We start from the raw sequence: 19,119 nt of genomic DNA, 5'->3' as shown, positions 1-19,119 counted from the left end.
TCCTTGGATGTATACCACTGCATCTTGTGATTCACATATCAAGTGGAGATGAATGTCCCTGTTAATTTGCTTTGAACTAAAATTGTTATTACAGGGGTTGCCTGAATTACGAATACTCGGATATACAAATACGATCACATATATTGAGTTTAAAGATCTGACAAGCAAACATTCCCTGTTCTTACAGACAGCTGCTTTCCACTGTCTTGCATTGTGTTCCAACTTGCGTATAATTCAACTTGTGAATAAAATCTAGCACAGAACTAGCTTGCAACCCAGGGACTGCCTGTACTAACTGATATAGCTAATCTGATGAAGGAATAATCAACTAATAAGAGTTAACCTCAACCATTTCCAATTATTAAATGCAAATTTGGCCAATCCATACAAGGGAAAAATACTGGATTAATCAACCTAATTTCTAGGACTCAGGGGTCAGAAATATGATTTCTACTGCCATTGTTAATCTACACCTTATTCATGTTAAGCAGTAAAGGAAAGCCCTTTAACACTTTAGGTATCTGGATATTCACTTGCTATTTTCTTTAAGATTTCTCGGTAGTTTTCCTTTATACTCAAATTCTTTCTCCCGAATAATTTTTAACTCATTTTTTTTTACATTCCGACCAATCACCTGAGCTGCAATTTTCTCCTTAAGTTTGATGCTTTCCTTGACTTCTTTAGTTAACCACAGATGAGTCCTCTTCTTCAAATGTTTATCATAGGAATGCACTTATTCTGAGTATTATTCCCTTAAATGCTTGCCACTACACCTCTATTGATCTATCTCCAAGTCTAGTATATCAATACACTTCAGCTAGCTTAGCTTTCATGTCCACACAATTACCCTTACTTAAGTTTACACGTTTTAAATTTAATTTTCTCTGTTTCAAGATGGATGCAAAATTCATTCATATTATGGTGCTTAGTACAGCCTTTACCCTGAGGTCATAAAATAGTCCCATCACATTATATAAAACTAAGTCTAATCTAACCGTCTGGTTGGTTCCAGAAAGTTTCTTGGTGGAGCACAACCCTAAAAGCATTTTTTGAGCTCATTATGCAGACTATTACAGTTAATCTGATTTTTCCAGTTTGTATATAGACTATGTCATCCATGATTATTGACATCACCTTATTACAAGACCTCAAGATTTTGTTTTATATATTTTACCCTACATTATGATGACTGTGAAGAGGACCGTAGACCACTTCCACTAGTAACTTTTTTTCATAAGACCATTTGACCATGAGACATAGGAGCAGAAATTAGGCCATTCAGCCCATCAAGTAGGTTCCATTATTCAACCATGGCTGATTAGTTTCTCAACTCCATTCTCCCACTTTCTCTCCAGAACTCTTGATCCTCTTGACAATCAAGAACTTATCTATCTCTGTCTAAAATACTCAATGTGCTTACCTCCACAGCTTTTTGTAGCAATGAATTCCATAGATTCGCCATTCTCTGGCTGAAGACATTTCTCCTTAACTCTGTTCTAAAAGATCTTCCCTTTACTCTAAGGCTATGCCCTCAGGTCCTAGTGTCTCCTGCCAATGCAAACATCTTCTCAACATCCACTCTGTCCAGGCCATTAAGTATTCTGTAAGTTTCAATTAGATTTCCCCCCTTCCTTCTAAATTCCATCGAGTATAAACCCAGAGTCCTCAAACAATCCTCATATGTTAAGCTTTTCATTCCTGGGATCAATCTCATGAACTTCCTCTGAACACGGTCCAGGGCCAGTACATCCTTCCTGAGATATGGGACCCAAATCTGCGCACAATACTCCAAACGTAGCCTGACCAGAGCCTCAGAAGTACATCCCTGCCTTTATCTTCAAGTCTCTCAAAATAAATGCCATTATTGCATTTGCCTTCCTACTACTGACTCAATCTGCAAGTTTACCTTGAGATAATCCTGGACTAGAACTCACAAGTCTCTTTGCACTTCAGATTTCTGGATTTTCTCCCCATTTAGAAAATAATCCATGCCTTTATTCTTCCTACCAAAGTGTATGACCTCTCACTTTTCCATGTTGTACTCCATCTGCCACTTCTTTGTCCACTCTCCTAATCTGTCCAAATCTTTCTGCAGCCTTCCCGCCTCCTCAATGTTACCTGTCCCTATACCTGTCTTTGAATTGTATGCAAACTTAGCCAGAATGCCCTCAGTACCTTTATCTAAATCATTAATATATAAAACATTCTATTCCTCATCTCCATTCAGACCGATTCGACATCCTGGTCTCATAAACCAAGGTAATATCACTGCAAGTTTCTCTTCAGTCATAACTGAATGTTTCCCCTGTCTAAGCTGCAAGAAAGGAACTTAGCCTGTTTACATAGTAATACCCAGTTACGGCTAATTACATACAAAATTAGATGTTTTTAAAAATTCAGAACAAAATTAATAATTTAAATTTCCAATCACCAAACTCTCAGGTTTGCACTCAATTTTCACAGCTGTATTCATTTGACTCATCAACTGTTATGGCCAGGTGCAGATAGATGATTTGGCTTCCCTTTTTTAATTCCTCCTTGGTTAGTCATAATAAATATTTGTATTTATTTTTTAGCATGTATCACATGCCAATTAAAAATGTGGTTAAATGCATCAAAATGAAAAAGAAAATTACAAGTTTTTCTTCGGTGAAAGAAAAAGGAATATTATTACCTGATGCTTAAAAATGTAATAAAAACGTAACATCAAATATATGTAACAAGTTTAAAATGGGAAGCACGTCTAGCAGGGATAGCAAGTACACAAAATATATAAAGTCTTTAAACTCCTTAAGGTGTTAGATTTTTAACCTGAGACCACAGTTGTTTAATTGAGGATTGGTGATATTTACAGACATCTTTGAGTTCTCAATAACTGATTGATACCCAAATTTGCTTTTTCACTGGACAATGTCTTCTGAGAAAAAGATCAAACGTCTTTCAGTCAATGTTGTTACCAATTCATATTCATTCTCTCTCCTGTGCTGTTAAAAAGCAACTGATGAAACGTAGTTGTAGGTATTCCAAAGTCTGTCTTCATTGTCCATTTGCCAGCTTATAAAGACATCGGAAAATTAAGAAATGAATAATCGCCAATGTCAAATTAAAACAAGAGATGCAGATCTGAGTTTCTTGACTGAGTATTTTTCTTCAGTTCTGAGGAAGGGTCACTGGAACATTAACTCTGTTTTCTCTCCATAAATGCTGCTAGATCTGTTGAGTTTCTCCAGTAATTTATTTTGGTGTTTCTTGACTCCTGACATAGTCACCTCACTTAATTGTCTTTAGATAAAATGATAATGTCAGTGCAGGTGGTTTTATTTACTCCACATTAGTCTCATAAACCTGCCTCAATTTGTGGTCATTTTAGCTCAGTTTGGTTTTTTCAAATTTTCATAGAAGATGTCAGATATAACAATCAGATAACAGAAGTTAAAATTTGATAGCCACCATTTACTACGACTGTAACAAAATGATGAAAACAGATTTTCAGTGCAACACCAGTGAAAAAGGATTGCAGCAACCCTTAAATAAAAGCAAAATACAATGAATGCTGGAAATCATAAATGAAAACAGAAAAAGGGATGGCACGGTGGCACAGTGGTTAGCACTGCTGCCTCACAGCGCCAGAGACCCGGGTTCAATTCCCATCTTGGGCAACTGTCTGTGTGGAGTTTGCACATTCTCTGTGTCTGCGTGAGTTTCCTCCGGTGGTCCAGTTTCCTCCCACAGTCCAAAGATGTGCATGTGAATTGGCCATGCTAAATTGCCCGTAGTGTTGGGTGCATTAGTCAGGGGTAAATGTAGGGGAACGGGTCTGGGTGGGTTGCTCTTTGGAGGGTCGGTGTGGACTTGTTGGGCCACACTGTAGGGAATCGAATCTAATCTAATCTAAAAAAAACACAGGAGAAACTCAGCAGGCTTGGCTGCAGCTGTGGAAAGAGAAACAGAGTTAACATTTCATGTCCGACATGACTCTCCTTCAAAGCTGAAGTTCCAGTTCTGAAGAAGCCATATCAGACCCAAAATGTTCACTCTGTTTCTCTCTCCATGGATGCTACTAGACCTGCTGAGTGTCTCCAGCATTTTTTGATTTTCTTGGAGCAACACTTATTCATTTCCAGCCAATTTTTAAAATGTAAATTGGATGATGTGATGTTCAAACTGATAAAGAGAGGCTGGCTGTTTCTATACCTGTGAATATTTTAATCAATATTTGTTTGGGAGAGACAAAGTGACAGTGGATTTTACCACAAGCCATTTCGAATCACATTGATCAAACTAGTACTTACCTGCACTAAAGCATCTGCAAAGAACGTTGTTAGCAGAGACATCATCTACACATTACATGCAAGCAAGATAAACAAATGTACATTGTCAATGTGCTGTCAAGACTAGCACCCTACACTAAGGAAGCTAAGGATGCTCAAACTGTGTGAAACCTGCCATGAGAAACAAGAGCTGAAAATGTGTTGCTGGAAAAGCGCAGCAAGTCAGGCAGCATCCAAGGAGCAGGAGAATCGACATTTCGGGCATAAGCCCTTGCCTTCCTTGAAGAAGCTCTCTTCCTCTGATCTCCAGCATCTGCAGTCCTCACTTTCTCCATGAGAAACAAGAGCTCAACATGCTCCAGATATCATCAATCTAGCAAAAACATTTACTCTGAAAGACATTGCCTTGCCCAAATCAATTACAGTAGAAGTAACTCTCCAAATGCTTCAGGAAATGGTGCTAAAAGGATAGTTTGAAATCAAGGACAGTGAAACATGGTGGCTCAGTGGTTAGCACTGCTGCCTCACAGTCCCTGGGTGATCCCAGCCTCAGGCAACTGTCTGTGTGGAGTTTGAACACTCCACCCGAAACATTTCTCTCTAAAGATTCTGCCATATCTGCTGAGCTTTTCCAGCAATTTCTGTTTTCATTTCTGATTTACAGCACCCATCGTTTGTTCGGTTTTTATGTAGTACTATCTACGTTTGGCCAGTCATGTAGTAAGTAACATTGGTGCCACACAGGTGCAGTTCACACCAACCTCTCAAGGATGGGCAAGAAATAAAAATCAAAAGAACTGTGGATGCTATAAATCAGAGAGAGAAAAAAAAACAGGAAAAAGCTCAGCAGGTCAGGCAGCATCTGTGGACAGAAATCAGAGTTAACATTTTGGGTCCGGTGACCCACCCCAAGAAATATTAAGACCACATCCCCTGACTGAATTAAAAACATTGGGTAACAACCGCAACTGGGAATTGCGCAAATGATAGCATATACAATTCGTATTTTTTCTGTAGAATGGGGAATGTTCCAAGAAATTCAGTTGTATTTGGGTACAGGTCGCTTTGCTGCGAGTGTGGTTGGGTGTGTGTATGTAGTTTGTGTCGGCCACACAAATAGATCATTTGAAACATTATATTGAATGGAGCACATGAGGAAAGACTGGTGTGGACAAGAGACGCTAGCACGGGCGTGTTGGACCGAATGGCCTGTTTCTGCGGTGAATGTCCTCTACAAATCCCAGCCGGTTTACCACCTCTCCAGTTGTGAAACAGCCTGAGGGAATAGGACACCATCCCCTGAAAATAAAACACAGACCAAACCACTCACTCTTCTCGCCTGCCCAAAGGTTGTTTCCGTCTCTAACCGAATCGCTGACAGGCCACGCGCACGCATGCGCCATTTCGCTTGCCCCAACCACCCACGTGACCACCACGCCCGCGCGCCTCACCCACCCACGTGACCCCGCCCGCGCGCCTCACCCACCCACGTGACCACGCCGGCGCGCCTCACCCACCCACATGACCACGCCGGCGCGCCTCACCCACCCATGTGACCACGCCGGCGCGCCTCCTCCCGGGAACGGCTCAACCGCCCGAGCGTTGTCGCCGCTTGTTGGCGTCAGCAGTCGCGTCATCATTCGTCGCAGGGAGGAGGGGGCGATGAGCGCACAGGGACGGAAGTTGGATTTTGTCCAGGTTGGGAACATCAACTCACTCAAGGGGATGGTGGAGTGGTGTTTGTGAGAACGTGGAGGCGACTTGACAGTTAGACCACAGCGCAGGGAGTTCCCGCTCTGTGCGTCTATTGTTGGTTTTCCCTCGTTCAGCTGATGGTCTCCTGAATTCATGGCGAGGGTTAGAGTTTGGGAAGTCAGTGCTTTCGTTCAGAATGGGGTTTTCCAATAAATAAAATTGACATTTTGGAAGAGAAAGTCTCTCTGCAGTCAGTTAGATGAAGAAAAGCAAGGATAGATATGTGATCTTGTTTTAAAATGCCATACATACATTAACATTTCTGAAGTTGTTATACCGGTCTCAAAGCGTTAACTCTGCTTCTGTATAGATGCTGCCAGTCCTTAGTGTCTGCAACAATTTTTGCATTTGTTTCATTTTTTCAAATTGTTTCCTCCCAATTGGTGAACAATCTTTCTTCGAGTCTCTCAGGAGTGGACTAAGTTCAAAGTACTAACTTCAGTGATTACTCATCTATTTTTATTTAATATGATTGTTTTTAAAGCCTAAGTGATAACCCTTTGGAGTTGCTCTTGGCCTTTGCAAATCAGAATGAGCATGGGAGATACCATGAGATCAACAACTGAAAAAAATAAATTAGAAACGGTATTAACGTTGGAGTGCTATGAAACCTAGATATTAGGGAGATGTATCCAAAACTGTAGGGAGTTGACTACTCCTCCACAAAAGAGTCTGCAATGCAGAGCCAAACATACCATGAAAGGAAAATACTGCAGGTCATGGAAATCAAACACACAACAATATGCTGAAATATAAACCAGGCCTGGCTGCACCTCAGGAGAGAGAGGAGGAGTAAATGTTTCAGATTGATGTGTTTTATTAGATGTTCAAATAAAAGGTCATTGATCTAAAATGTTACCTCCTGTGCTCTCCACAAATGTTGCCAGACCTTCCAAAACTTGGAAAAAATAAAACTGTTGCATTAAGTAATGTTAACTATTAAACTCTCCAGAGGAAACATTTGAGTAAATCATGTCAGATTAAAACATTTAAGGGCTTTTAGGAGCCTGAGGATTAAAATAGAATATCTCGTCAGTTTAGGTGTGTATTGGTCAGACTTTAATTTGATTTATTATTGCCACATGAACTGAGATACAGAGAAAAGTATTGTTTTGTGTGCTAACCAGACAAATCGTACCTTAACTAAGTACATCAGGGTAATAGAATACCACATTTACTATTACAGCTACAGGAAAGATACAAACAAAGATCATTTCTAATACATGAAAGGTCAATTCATAAGTCTGATAACAGTGGGGAAGAAGCTGTTCTTAAATCTGTTGGTACATGTTTTCAAATTTTTGTGTCTTCTATCCAATAGAATAGTGTAACCGTGGTAGGAAGCATCTTTGATTGTGTTGGCTGCTTTCCTGAGGCAGTGAGAAGTGTAGACAGAGTCACTGGATGGAAGGCTGGTTTTCATGATGGACTGAGCTGCGTTCACAATTCTCTGTAATTTCTTGCAGTCTTAGGCAGAGTAGTTGCCATACCAAGCTGCCATGTAGGATACTTTCTGTGGTGCATCAATAAACATTGATGAGTCATGGTGGACATGCTGAATTACCTTAGATTTCTGAGGAAGCAGAGGTGTTGCTGTGCCTTCTTGACTGTAGCATTGACGTGGATGGACCAGGATAAATTGTTGGTGATGTTTTTTCCGAGGAACTTGAAACTTTTGACCACCTCCATGTCAGTACCACTAATGCAGATTGTAGTTTCTGACCCGTTTCATTAGTGATTCAAGGTGTGAATATGCAGATGTTAAATTGTTTTTGTATGGCTCAGAGGATTTGGGAGCCTCACAAATATCATCTCTACTCCTGATGGAGTCCTCCCCCTAAGGAATTATAAGATTCTAACATGTTTCCATGACTAGGTCAGGAACTGCTTGCATTTGTGTCCCATAGTACTTTTGAATGAACTAAAATGCTCTAACACTCTTTACAAGAGTGTTATCAAGCAATGTGTGGCACAGAACCTATTTGAATGAAGGACCAAAAGCTTAGGTTTTAAGGAGTGTCTTAAAGAAAGAAAGCAAGATGGGGGAATTTGCTGCGTTTAGGCCCTAAATGAGCAGAGTGAAATTTGTTTGAATCTGTAGAATTGGAAAGCTCTCAATTATGGAGAGGCAAGCCTGGAGGAATTTAATAATAAGGATGTGCATTTTAAAACTAAGATGTTGCAGGTTTGGGAACTAATGGAGATCAGCAACAAAGCCATAATAGGTGAGATGAGCCATGATTGTAGTGGATTGTGGAGCAGGCTCGAGGGGCTAAATCTCCTACTCCTGGTCTTAGTTTTTAATATTCTTATGCAATTTTGTGAGAGTTAAGATCTGGACAGTAATGTTTGGATGAACATTATATTGGGTCTCTTCCACAGTGAAGCTTTTGTTTTACAGCAACTAAGATTTTCGGCAAAGTATCGCCGACTTTTACTGAAAAATATATAGAATGCAAAATAGTGCTGAAATGTGTTTCTTAATTAATGTTGCAGTCTTCAAATTCTGCTAAGTACATGTTTCCTGTGTTATTCGCAGTTTGAAGAAGTTTAGGTATGAAAGCTTGCTGATGGAGATTATTAGTCAAATATAGTAAAGTTTTGAAACTTGAATGCACATCATAAATCTAACTTTAAATTCTTAAAGAAGGATGGGTGATTTGAAACAGCGGTACAGTGGTAATGTCTCTGGACCAGTGATCCAGAGACCCAAGCTAATCATTTTATTTTGAGGTGAAGTAATGAATGGGGAAAGAAAGAGAGGCCTCAAGAGGTATGGAGTGACTGGAGCAGGATGCAAAAGCAGAGGCTGCAAAAGGGAGTGCAGTAGATAGTGGTTGCAATCAACAACAAAAAACTGGAAACCGAAAGAACTTGAAATTGCCAACTGCCATGCAAATGAATATGGAATTCATAGTTTAAAACTGTATAAGTTCAGAAGATATTTTATGGACAAATATTGGAATGGATGCAGTAATAATGAACATTTGTGTCAATTGTTAAATTTAACTTTCATGTTGCGATTTTTTGATGCAGTAAAGTGAGTAACCACAGCCTGTTTAATATGATCCAATGCATTAACTCTGACCTTTCCAGTAGTCTACAGGTTTGTTCAGAGTGATAGTATTTTGTCTGTACAGTGGACATTAGTTCTTTTGGGAAAAAAAAATTCTTATTAACTTATGCCTGTTTAGTTCCAATTTAGTACAGTGTAGACAATTAATGCTTTTGTTGTATTGTGCTTTTGTTCTGTGGAGGATCGATAATTATTGAAGATTCATATAAAAGAATATGAAAAACAAATTATACAATACTGCACTTTTTTTCTAATGTTAACAGGAGCATGGTCTTGGGGGCTATGATTCCGAATTCAGTGAGGATGAAAATGACAGTGAGACGTCCAACTGTAAAAGTCGAAGGTACAATGTAATTCTGGTTAAAATTGAACGTATATAAGAAACGTATTTCATGAGTTTATTTTAATTTGTGAATTAAACAATTATAATTAGTTGTTGTAAGCCTCGTTATTTTGTTTTGAATTGAAATTGTAGCTTTTGGTCATAACAATACACTTGCAAAAACTATTTTTACATAGAAGACATTTTCTTGACCACCAAATGATGGCTGAAACATAACTGAATTAAAACCATACAAAAGAAAGAAACAGTGAGTGCTACCTGGATAGTAGTTTACAACATACTTTCTGTCAAATAGCATTAAAGTAATGTCCTCCAATCTTCAAGTCTTAGAACTCTCCCACAGTTTGGAAGCAGCCATTCGGCCCATCAAGTCTATACCAACCCTCCAAAGAGCATTCCACCCAGGCCCACTCCTTTATGATATCCCTGTAACCATATATTTCCTATGGCTAGCCTGAACATCCCTGGACACTGGACAATTTAGCATCAGTTAGGTCAATCCACTTAACCTGCACATCTTTGGGGTGGGGGCAGGGAAAGCCAGAGCACCCGGATGGAAGCCCATGCAGATATGGGAAGAATGTGCAAACTCCACACAGACTCCGAGGCTGGAATTGAACCCGGGTACCTGGTGCAGAGAGGCAGCAGTGCTAACCACTGAGTCACTGTGCTTCAGCAGTATGGCACAATAAATTTCAGCATTGACAGAAGATGAGAAACAATAAAAAAGAGGAGTAACAGATCAGTGAAGGAAGATATGATGAAGAAAAGCTATGAAGTAAACAAGCTGTGAAGTGTATTTACTGCCGAGGGAATAAGGAGAGAAAGAATGATGGACAAATGCTGTTCAAGTCAAGAAAGAAAGGGGAAAGTCCTTTTGACACAGAGCTGAGTTTGAAGTTTAAAAAGGGAGACATATATTTCATATCTGACACCAATCAGGAAAGAATACACTTGATCTTTCGGCACATATTTGATCTCCTATCACATGCGTAGTTTCCATCATTGTAATGACATTGTAATGTTCTCATTGTCCACTTGTCATGAGCTCTTACTATTTTGTTGGCCATCTCAATTGTGCAAATGGAGTCAACGGTGGGGAGGACTTAGATGGGGTCATTTAGCAACATGACAAGTGTTCGAGAGTTGGCTAATAAAGAGGGAAGTTGAACAGAAGGTGGCAAGCTCTTTATAGGGGCTGGTGAGCACAAGGTAGTGAGAACAATATTCCTTTCTGGTTGAGTTCAGTCTGTCCCATGTTCAGCCATTGCTTGAATGCTGCTGAAAGTAATGTTACCAGCATCGCAATTCCATGTATGTGGTGTACTTTTTGGAATTACAATTTTAGCAAGTATGTTTTAGCAAGCGAGTTACTCTACAGAATTAAAACTTCACCTGAAAATAGAGGGGTTTTTTTCCTATAACAATAAAAGGGGTAATTTTGGAAGAACTCATCTTTGGATGATGTTGATTGTTGAATTAAGTCAAGTAACCACACTTCAGTTTCAACACCTTATCAAGATTTTCAATACTGCAAGCTCTAAATGTTTTGTTTTTATAAAAAGGATTAATGTATTTTATAGTACAATCAATATCTGGTGTATATATAGCCTTTAATGTATTTAAAAGAAACGCAAGGCACTTATCCAGAACTTTTTCAGACAAACTTTGACACCCTGTTCTCAATAAAATAAATGATTTCTCAACTAAAAGATTATTTAAGATCCTGGAATTTATTGTGCCTTAAATATACACGAATAATTTTAACATTTACTCATGTTAAGCTTTCATTTTTATAAAGCTGCAGCTATTTAAAAAAAGTGTCTATGATTTATCTTGAGCTTCAAAGTTTGCGTAAAGAACATCTTGAACATCTATGGGTGACACACCGCTAAGACAAGTAAAGAAACGGGAATCCTGTGCCAACCACCTAAGCGCTACCCAGGAACAACTCCGATTCCTACATGGATATCAATGAAATCAAGTACTACCACCATATGCCAGATACAGACAGCAATCAACAAACCACAAGCCAGAGAAACAGTCAGACAAAACAGTCTCAGGATAATCCAGGTTATGATTACGGAAACACACAACAAACCACTCAGGTACAGACAAGAAATTGTGCGTCAAAGATAATTAATTTCAAAAACAACCAATCAGAAGTGGACCGCGATAATCTAATAGGCCATCACCATAGGACAGAACAGGACCACATACAGAAAGAGAACGGCACTACAAGACAAAATGATTATGCTAATCAACAACAGAGAAGACAGCACAACAAACACCTGGGTAAGAAACCTCTCCAACAGACTGCTTAAGACAAAGAAAAGCTATACTAGCCAAGGGACTCAACTACAACCACAAGAACAGAAATACAATAGACTTCCTAGCTGCACTAGAATGTACACTCATAATTAACGGACTAACCGAAATGACACAGCAAACAATCAGACAAACCATTGTATCCTTACTAACAAAGAAAAGACAAGTGAACAACCTCAACATCAAAAAGATGCCCTAAAAGCACTCAAAAACAACAAGAATGTAATCATAGTACCAGCAGACAAGTGCAGAATGATGGTTATTATGAACAAGATCAAATATATTCAAAAAACAGAGAAACTACTTGCAGATACCAACATTTACCTACAGAAGGAGTGGGACCCCACGCCACCTCTAAGCAATAGAGTAAGTAACACACTACGGCACTGACAAAAAAACTGACTAATAACCAGGATTGACCTAGAAAGGATGAAACCAGGAAGCAACAGCACCCCAAAATTTTACAGATTACCCAAAGTACACAAATCAGACATGCCACTTCGACTCGTGGCATTCTCTGGAAGTCCATTGCATAAACAGGCACAAAAACTTCAACATAAACTAAAACATCCTATCACAGTATCCAAACACTCCACACAATCATCACAGGAATTCCTACACAACATCAAGAATGTAAACATAGACAAGGACGAAGCAATGGTCTCATTTGATGTAATGACACTGTACACTTCAGTGACAAAACTCCAGCCAGAGAGAAAATAACCAATCTCCTAGACAAGCAGAACAGATTCCATGACGGGGAACCTATTACCAAGGGCTGCATTCTCAAACTACTAGACCTGTGCTTGATGATACACTTCACATTCAACAACTATGGGCTCACCCATCCCTGGACTCCTAACAGTACCAGTGGTGTAAAGACTGGAACAAACAACTCTCCCACAAATCCACCCCAAACTCTGGATCAGATGCGTGGGCGACACTTTTTGGTATCATTAAGAGAACAGAAATTGAGAAACACACTAGATTATCAACACCATGCTCACAGGGATCAGACTTATGAGGGAGGGGGGAACCAACAATCAATTAGTTCTGCATGCGATGGTAGAAAGAACACAAAACTGTGAATGCGCTAGAAAAGTGTACAAGAAAACCACCCACACACACCACATCCTGAACTACAATACCAACCACCCGAACATACACAAGAGAAGCTGCATTAGGACCCTATGTAAAAGGGCTACTACACACTGCAGCACTTCTGGCCTACAAAGAGAAGAAGAAGAACACCTCGACAGAGTATTCGCCAAGAACAGATATCCCCGCAACTTCATCCACAGATGCCTAACATACAAACAACACGACGAGGGCATGCCATGAGTGAACTCACTAGCCACACTATCTTGTATAAAAAACATCTCAGAACTGACAACCTGACTTCTCTGACCACTGGAATTAATGACAACCCATAAACTGACAACCACACTCATTCAACAACTCACCAGAACAAAAGACCCTATACCCATCATGTGCAAGACAAACATAATTTACAAGGTTCCTTGCAAAGATTGCACGCAACACTATAAAGGGCAAACAGGCAGATAACTAGCAACCTGTATTCACAAACACCAACTAGCCACTAAACACTACAACCAAGTGTCCCTAGTAGCCCCACACAGATGACAAGGACTACAAATGCAACTGGGACAACACAACGATCATAGGACAAGCTAAACAGAGGACAGCCAGAGAATTTCTAGAAGCATGGCACTCATCCACAGACTCCATTAACATGCACATAGACCTAGGCCCAGTATACTGGCTACTACAACTAGCAACCGCAAGCGTCAGGAGCGGAACAAAATAAATTCTAGAAGACAGTACAATAGTGCTTCACAGGAGGTTCCAAAGCACTGAAGATGTCACCTAGACGGGATGAAACATCTGTAAATCAACCTCCCAGCTTGGTGAACATACCTATGACTATGTTATCTTGAGCTTAATTGTTTTCAAACTTTGCTGAAAGTGTTACATAATCAAGTTTAATATTGGGTTTAGATCGTATTTTGTTCATTTCTTCTGTACTTTATCATTAGCCTCTGTATAATAGTTAGACATATTTCCTGTTTGAATTCTAGCACAAATAAAGATGCTGCACTACTTACGAAGCCATTCCAAAAGGAAAAGTATGCCCGTGTGGCTCACAAGCAATTTGCAGCCCAAGAATGGGACAGGTAAGGATATCTCTGAAATTGTAACAAGTGGGTGTATTTGCTTTTACTTCTGAAGTTCAAGATCTACAGATTTTTAAGATTTAAAGAATAAATCTAACTGACACTTCAGTACTACACTCTTGGATGTAATCTCTTTTGAACCTTTATCTGTACAGGTGGATATGAATGATTCAGTGACACTTTATCAAAGAGAAGGGAGTTATTCTTGTATCTTGGCTAATATTAATTACTTAGTCAACATTAGTTAAAAGAATTGATCTTATTTCTCTTTGTGAATTTGTGTGGAATGTTGGTCCCAATTTCAAGGGGTTTGGAGTACGAGAGTAAGGAAGTCTTATTATAACTGCACAAAGTGCTGGTGAGACCACATCTGGTGTACTCTGAGCAGTTGTGGTCCCATTGTTTAGAAAATATATCATTTCATTGGAGGGAGTTGAGAGAAGGTTCATTAGGATGATCCCTGGTGTGGAAGGATTGTCTTATGAGTGAAAACTAAACAGTTTGGGATTCTAGCTTTAAAATAAAAAGACATGATCTCATTGAAACACAGGATTCTGAAGGGGTTTGACAAGGTAAACGCTGAGTGTGTTTCCCATCATGGGAAATTCTAGGACCAGAGGGCATGCTGTCAGAATAAAGGAGTGCCAATTTAAGACTGAGCAGACGAGGAATTGCTCCTGAGTCTTTGGGACTCCTTGCCACAGACAGCTGTGAGGGAAAGTCCTTATATATATTTAAGGCTGAGATAGATTGTTGATCAGCAGGAGAATCAAGATGTGGAGAAAGTGCAGCGAAGTAGATATGAGGAATGTCGGAGCAGTCATGATCCTGTTGAATGGTAGAGCAGGCTCAAGGGGCTGAACCATGTACTCCTGTCCCTATTTCTTAGGGTCTAACACAAACTGACTGTGTATTTGCTTACAAAACCACTATTACACATTTCTAAAATAACTTTTAATATGGGATGTCCTGAGAAGATCATAGGCCCAATATAAATACAAGTTTCTTTACATAATTTGTAATTTTCTTTTGTCAGGGAGGAAGCAAGAAACCGACGATTCCATCTTATTGCCATGGATGCTGTATCCTTAAACAGAGATAATATCTCAACACAAGGAAGGGTATGAGGGACAGCTTATCACAAAGAAGCTTTATTCTCAAAAGAAACCTCGAAAAATTAGTCTACAAACCAAATTTCATATTCAAACAGCAAACATAATGCTTGCCCTGAGAGTCTGGTTACTTTCTTTTCAAGGTGTACAAAAATCCGTTAAAATGCTGGGTTTAAAGCACTGCTTTTTCATTTTAGTCCGCAATTTTAAAAAGCACAAAAATAAAATGATGGTCTATACAATACAAAAACAAACACATTATGATCCTTTATAAAACACTGGTTTAGGCTTACCAGGAGTGTTGTGTCCAGTTCTAGTCACCACACTTTAGGAAAGATATGAAAGCTTTCGAGAGTATGTATAGATTTACAAGAATGCTTCCAGGGATTCACTTACATGGAAAGATCAGAGCAACTGATGTTACTTTTGTTAGAGAAGAGAAAGTTGAGAGGAGATTTAATAAAGATGTTCAGCGTCTCTCAGACAGAGCTGACTGTGAGAAATTGTTCCCATTTGAGAAGGGTTAAGAACCAGAGCGCACAGATTTAAAATGATTGGGAAAAGAATCACAGGTGATGTGAGGAATGGTATTTTTTATGAAACAAGTGTTTACAATCTAGATTGTAATCTTTAGAAGAGTGGTGGAGGCAGATTCCATTGTGAACTGAACAAAAACGGGAGTTGCTGGAAAAACTCAGTAGGTCTGGCAGCATCTGTGAAGAAGAATCAGAGTTAACATTTTAGGTCCGATGATCCTTCTGCCAGACCTACTGAGCTTTTTCCAGCAATGTCTGTTTTTGTTCCTGATTTACAACATCCACTGTTCTTTCGGTTTTTAGAAAAATTAAAGGTCCACAGGGAAAGGTAAAAGAGTGGAACTAGCTATATTGCTGTTGCACTGAGTCAGTAAGGACCTGACTGACCAAATGGCCACCTTCTGTATTATAGCCATTCTCTGATTCACCATGATGGTTAAAATTGCAGATTTCCATAAACTAAACAGCAACTTGTGGAATGCATCTTGTAGCATTAGTCATACTGTACAACAGGAACAAGCCTGGTAGGCTTATCCCTCCCATCCATACCCACCATTTAATTTCTCAATTGTTCTATTAGTCCAACTTCAAAACTGATTATGTTTTAGCCAAATGGAGTAGTGGTGGCCGCAGTCATAATAAATAATGCAGATCAATAGTGTATCACTGTTGAAAGTGACCCAATGATGCTTTCATTCTAGCTCATGCTGGTTCAGGAATATTGTGGTATTCCAGTTAAAAGGATGAGCCATTTACTTGTAGGGAAAATGACATGCTTCAGAGACACAGTTTACAACAAAGAGAACATAAACAGTACTGTATATTAGTTCAGTAAAGATTGATCTGAAATGCTGTTTCAACATAATCATTATTTCTAAAGCAATTAATCAGACAGAGACCTCAATTTCAGAAATCAAATTGGTTGTTATAGCTTAATGGGGTATTAGTACTCTCATAATTCATGCTGCCATGGAGATAACGTATAGGTTTTTGGATGCTCTGAGTGCATTTATTATCTTTACCTTGATTATGACACACAAGATGATGGAGCACTGGTTTTACAATTGAAGCAAAATACTGAAGGATGCAGAAGTTGTTTTTCCAACATTGATGCAGATGTTACCTTAATGCCTGGGAATGCTGTCATTAGAAAATGAATGTACTTGTGACTTTGAATCTTAGCCTGGGGCAAAAACACTTCCAAATACTTGAGCTGCAACAAGTGGGATGAAACAGCCAATGCAAGAGGTGAAACTGATAATGTAAATGTCTCTTTCACAATCATTTACTTCTGTGTACATAATAGTAACAATTGGTAGGGTGAGAACTATAACCTTTTGTATCAAAGTTTGATAGAGATGAGGATCTCAGTGACAGTTATCATTTAATAATTTTCTCTTCACAGTTCCAATTCTGGCATTCAAATGTACCTTTTCAAAGGCTCAAATAATTTCTCCAAAACACTGTGTTGAATTTGAGATGCTTCAAACTATTTCTGAAGACCATTTATATTTTGCTTCAAAACAAATAACTGTGGAAATGTGGATTCTTCTAGATGAGTTGCGCAATCAATTGTTAACATTTGTTGGCACGATGACTCAGTGGCTAGCACTACTGCCTCACAGCACCAGGCACCCGGGTTCGATTCCAGCCTGGGGTGACTGTCTGTGTGGAGTTTGCATGTTCTCGTGGGTTTCCTCTGGGTACTCTGGTTTCCTTCTACAGTCCAAAAGATGTGCAGGTCAGGTGAATTGGCTATGCTAAATTGCCCATAGTGTGAGGTGCATTAGTCAGAGGGAAATGGGTCTGGGTAGGTTACTCTTTGGAGAGTCTGTGTGGACTGGTTGGGCCAAAGGACCTGTTTCCACACTTTGGCAATCTAATCTAATCTGATTTGAAAACTGTTGTTTACTAGATGTATTAGCTAACAATGTACTAGTATTATACTTCTTGATAGGGTGCCAACCTTATTCAGTGGCAGCATTCATGTCTGACTTTGAAGTTTACGAGTTCAAGCTCCATGTTTGTAGCGTTGTGTTGCATTCTAATTACAAATATTACACTGTTTGGCATTTGCTGCTTCCTGCAGAAATATGACATTTTTCTTAACTTTTCAAGTATTCACGACACAAAAAATACATCAATGATTACTTACTGTACTATGGTGGCTCAAAGGAAGACTTAAAACGATCAACGTAAGTAACTGAATATGTAACAACTCAGTAACCCTTTCAATATGGATAATGCTTTATTCCATCTATAGAGTATTAAATATATCTACTGATTTCCAACATGAACAATCACATTGCCAGAAAATTAAAATAAGAATAATTCATTTGTGTATAATGCTGTAGTTTAGTTGCAAATACTGCATTGTGCAATGATCTGCATTGATTCCAGTGGAGAAATTTGTAGAGTATGCAGTGCTGCTTCAACTTAACATCTGAGGAATAGCTTACCTTCGCCATAGTCACATTAATCATCATTTCTAACTTTGATCATCTATAGGCTAACATTCTGTTTTAATCTTGTTTGAATTTGTAAGCTAAGAGTGATTGCCACAAAAGGATAAATTTCAAATTTGAATACTTGATATCTCATTGACATTGCATGTAAGGTAATGTCAACAAAACCTTAACTGCCAATGTTTATAATGGTGTGCGCATCAGAAATCTTGCAGGGCTTAATTTCATTAATTTTGCAAAACAGGTGCATCATTTTCTCTACTGTGGTGCCAGTCTAAATTATTTAGTCCACTGAACATTTCTTTTCCAGGGTGAATGATAAAACAGACCTAGACGTGATAAAAGAAAACCATAGGTTTTTATGGACAGAGGATGATGAAGCCGATCTGACTTGGTAATCAGTGTTTTTCCCAAGTGCTTATGGATATTTATTGTCTTTTAATCTTTTACATTTGTTACTTTAGTTTCTGCTTATGCTTTACAACATTCTAAAGAAAATGTATGTTTTGGCTAACAAAATGTAATGGGAGTAACAAGTATTTTGTTCCACTGTTATTTCAATTGTATATAAGAACTTGTAATTGTTTAACAAAATCTGATACGGCAACCCATCAGTTCCATGCTCAAACAGTTGTATTTGTAATTGAAATTATAGTTTACTGGTCTCTTCAAAAAAAAAACTCCTGGCATGCATGCAAACTTGACAATAATGGATACCTGTAAAATCACTCTGACCACATTTCATGTTAAACTATAAAATGGTTTATTTGTCTCACATTGAGAAAGACATTATAGAAGCTACCTTTTTATTGATAACTTTATGAATCTAATATAGATTGCTTCAGGATTCTCTGTTTAAGCTGAGCTTTCCATTAGATTTTACATGTGTAAACCTTGAAGTGTATCCTCTTTAATAATCTAGAAACATAATAGATCAGAATTGACTGTAGACATAGCCAGTATTTAATTGCATTTGCCATTTGCGCTTTCAGAAAGAGAATGTCTGGGACTTGATGTAACTTGGTTTGCAGTAGATTT

The 19,119-nt window shown here is 38.7% G+C and overlaps 1 protein-coding gene across 1 annotated transcript in view; it reads left to right on the top strand.

Annotated features, from left to right (window-relative positions):
* Positions 1 to 5,843: 5,843 nt before the first annotated feature.
* Positions 5,844 to 19,119, top strand: part of fra10ac1 (FRA10A associated CGG repeat 1) — a 36,843-nt gene continuing 23,567 nt past the window's right edge. Inside the window, exons 1-6 of the mRNA XM_043712466.2 lie at positions 5,844 to 5,969; positions 9,366 to 9,445; positions 13,873 to 13,968; positions 15,005 to 15,050; positions 17,735 to 17,811; positions 18,392 to 18,475. Coding sequence (XP_043568401.1) covers positions 5,934 to 5,969; positions 9,366 to 9,445; positions 13,873 to 13,968; positions 15,005 to 15,050; positions 17,735 to 17,811; positions 18,392 to 18,475 — 419 coding nt within the window. The 5' untranslated portion in view covers positions 5,844 to 5,933. The remainder of the gene's footprint in view (positions 5,970 to 9,365; positions 9,446 to 13,872; positions 13,969 to 15,004; positions 15,051 to 17,734; positions 17,812 to 18,391; positions 18,476 to 19,119) is intronic.

Source organism: Chiloscyllium plagiosum, unplaced genomic scaffold (genome assembly GCF_037043375.1).
Source record: "Chiloscyllium plagiosum isolate Xiang-an unplaced genomic scaffold, Cpla_swu_hap1 HiC_scaffold_22, whole genome shotgun sequence".
Taxonomy (NCBI): domain Eukaryota; kingdom Metazoa; phylum Chordata; class Chondrichthyes; order Orectolobiformes; family Hemiscylliidae; genus Chiloscyllium; species Chiloscyllium plagiosum.
This window is presented reverse-complemented; position numbering and strand designations above follow the sequence as displayed.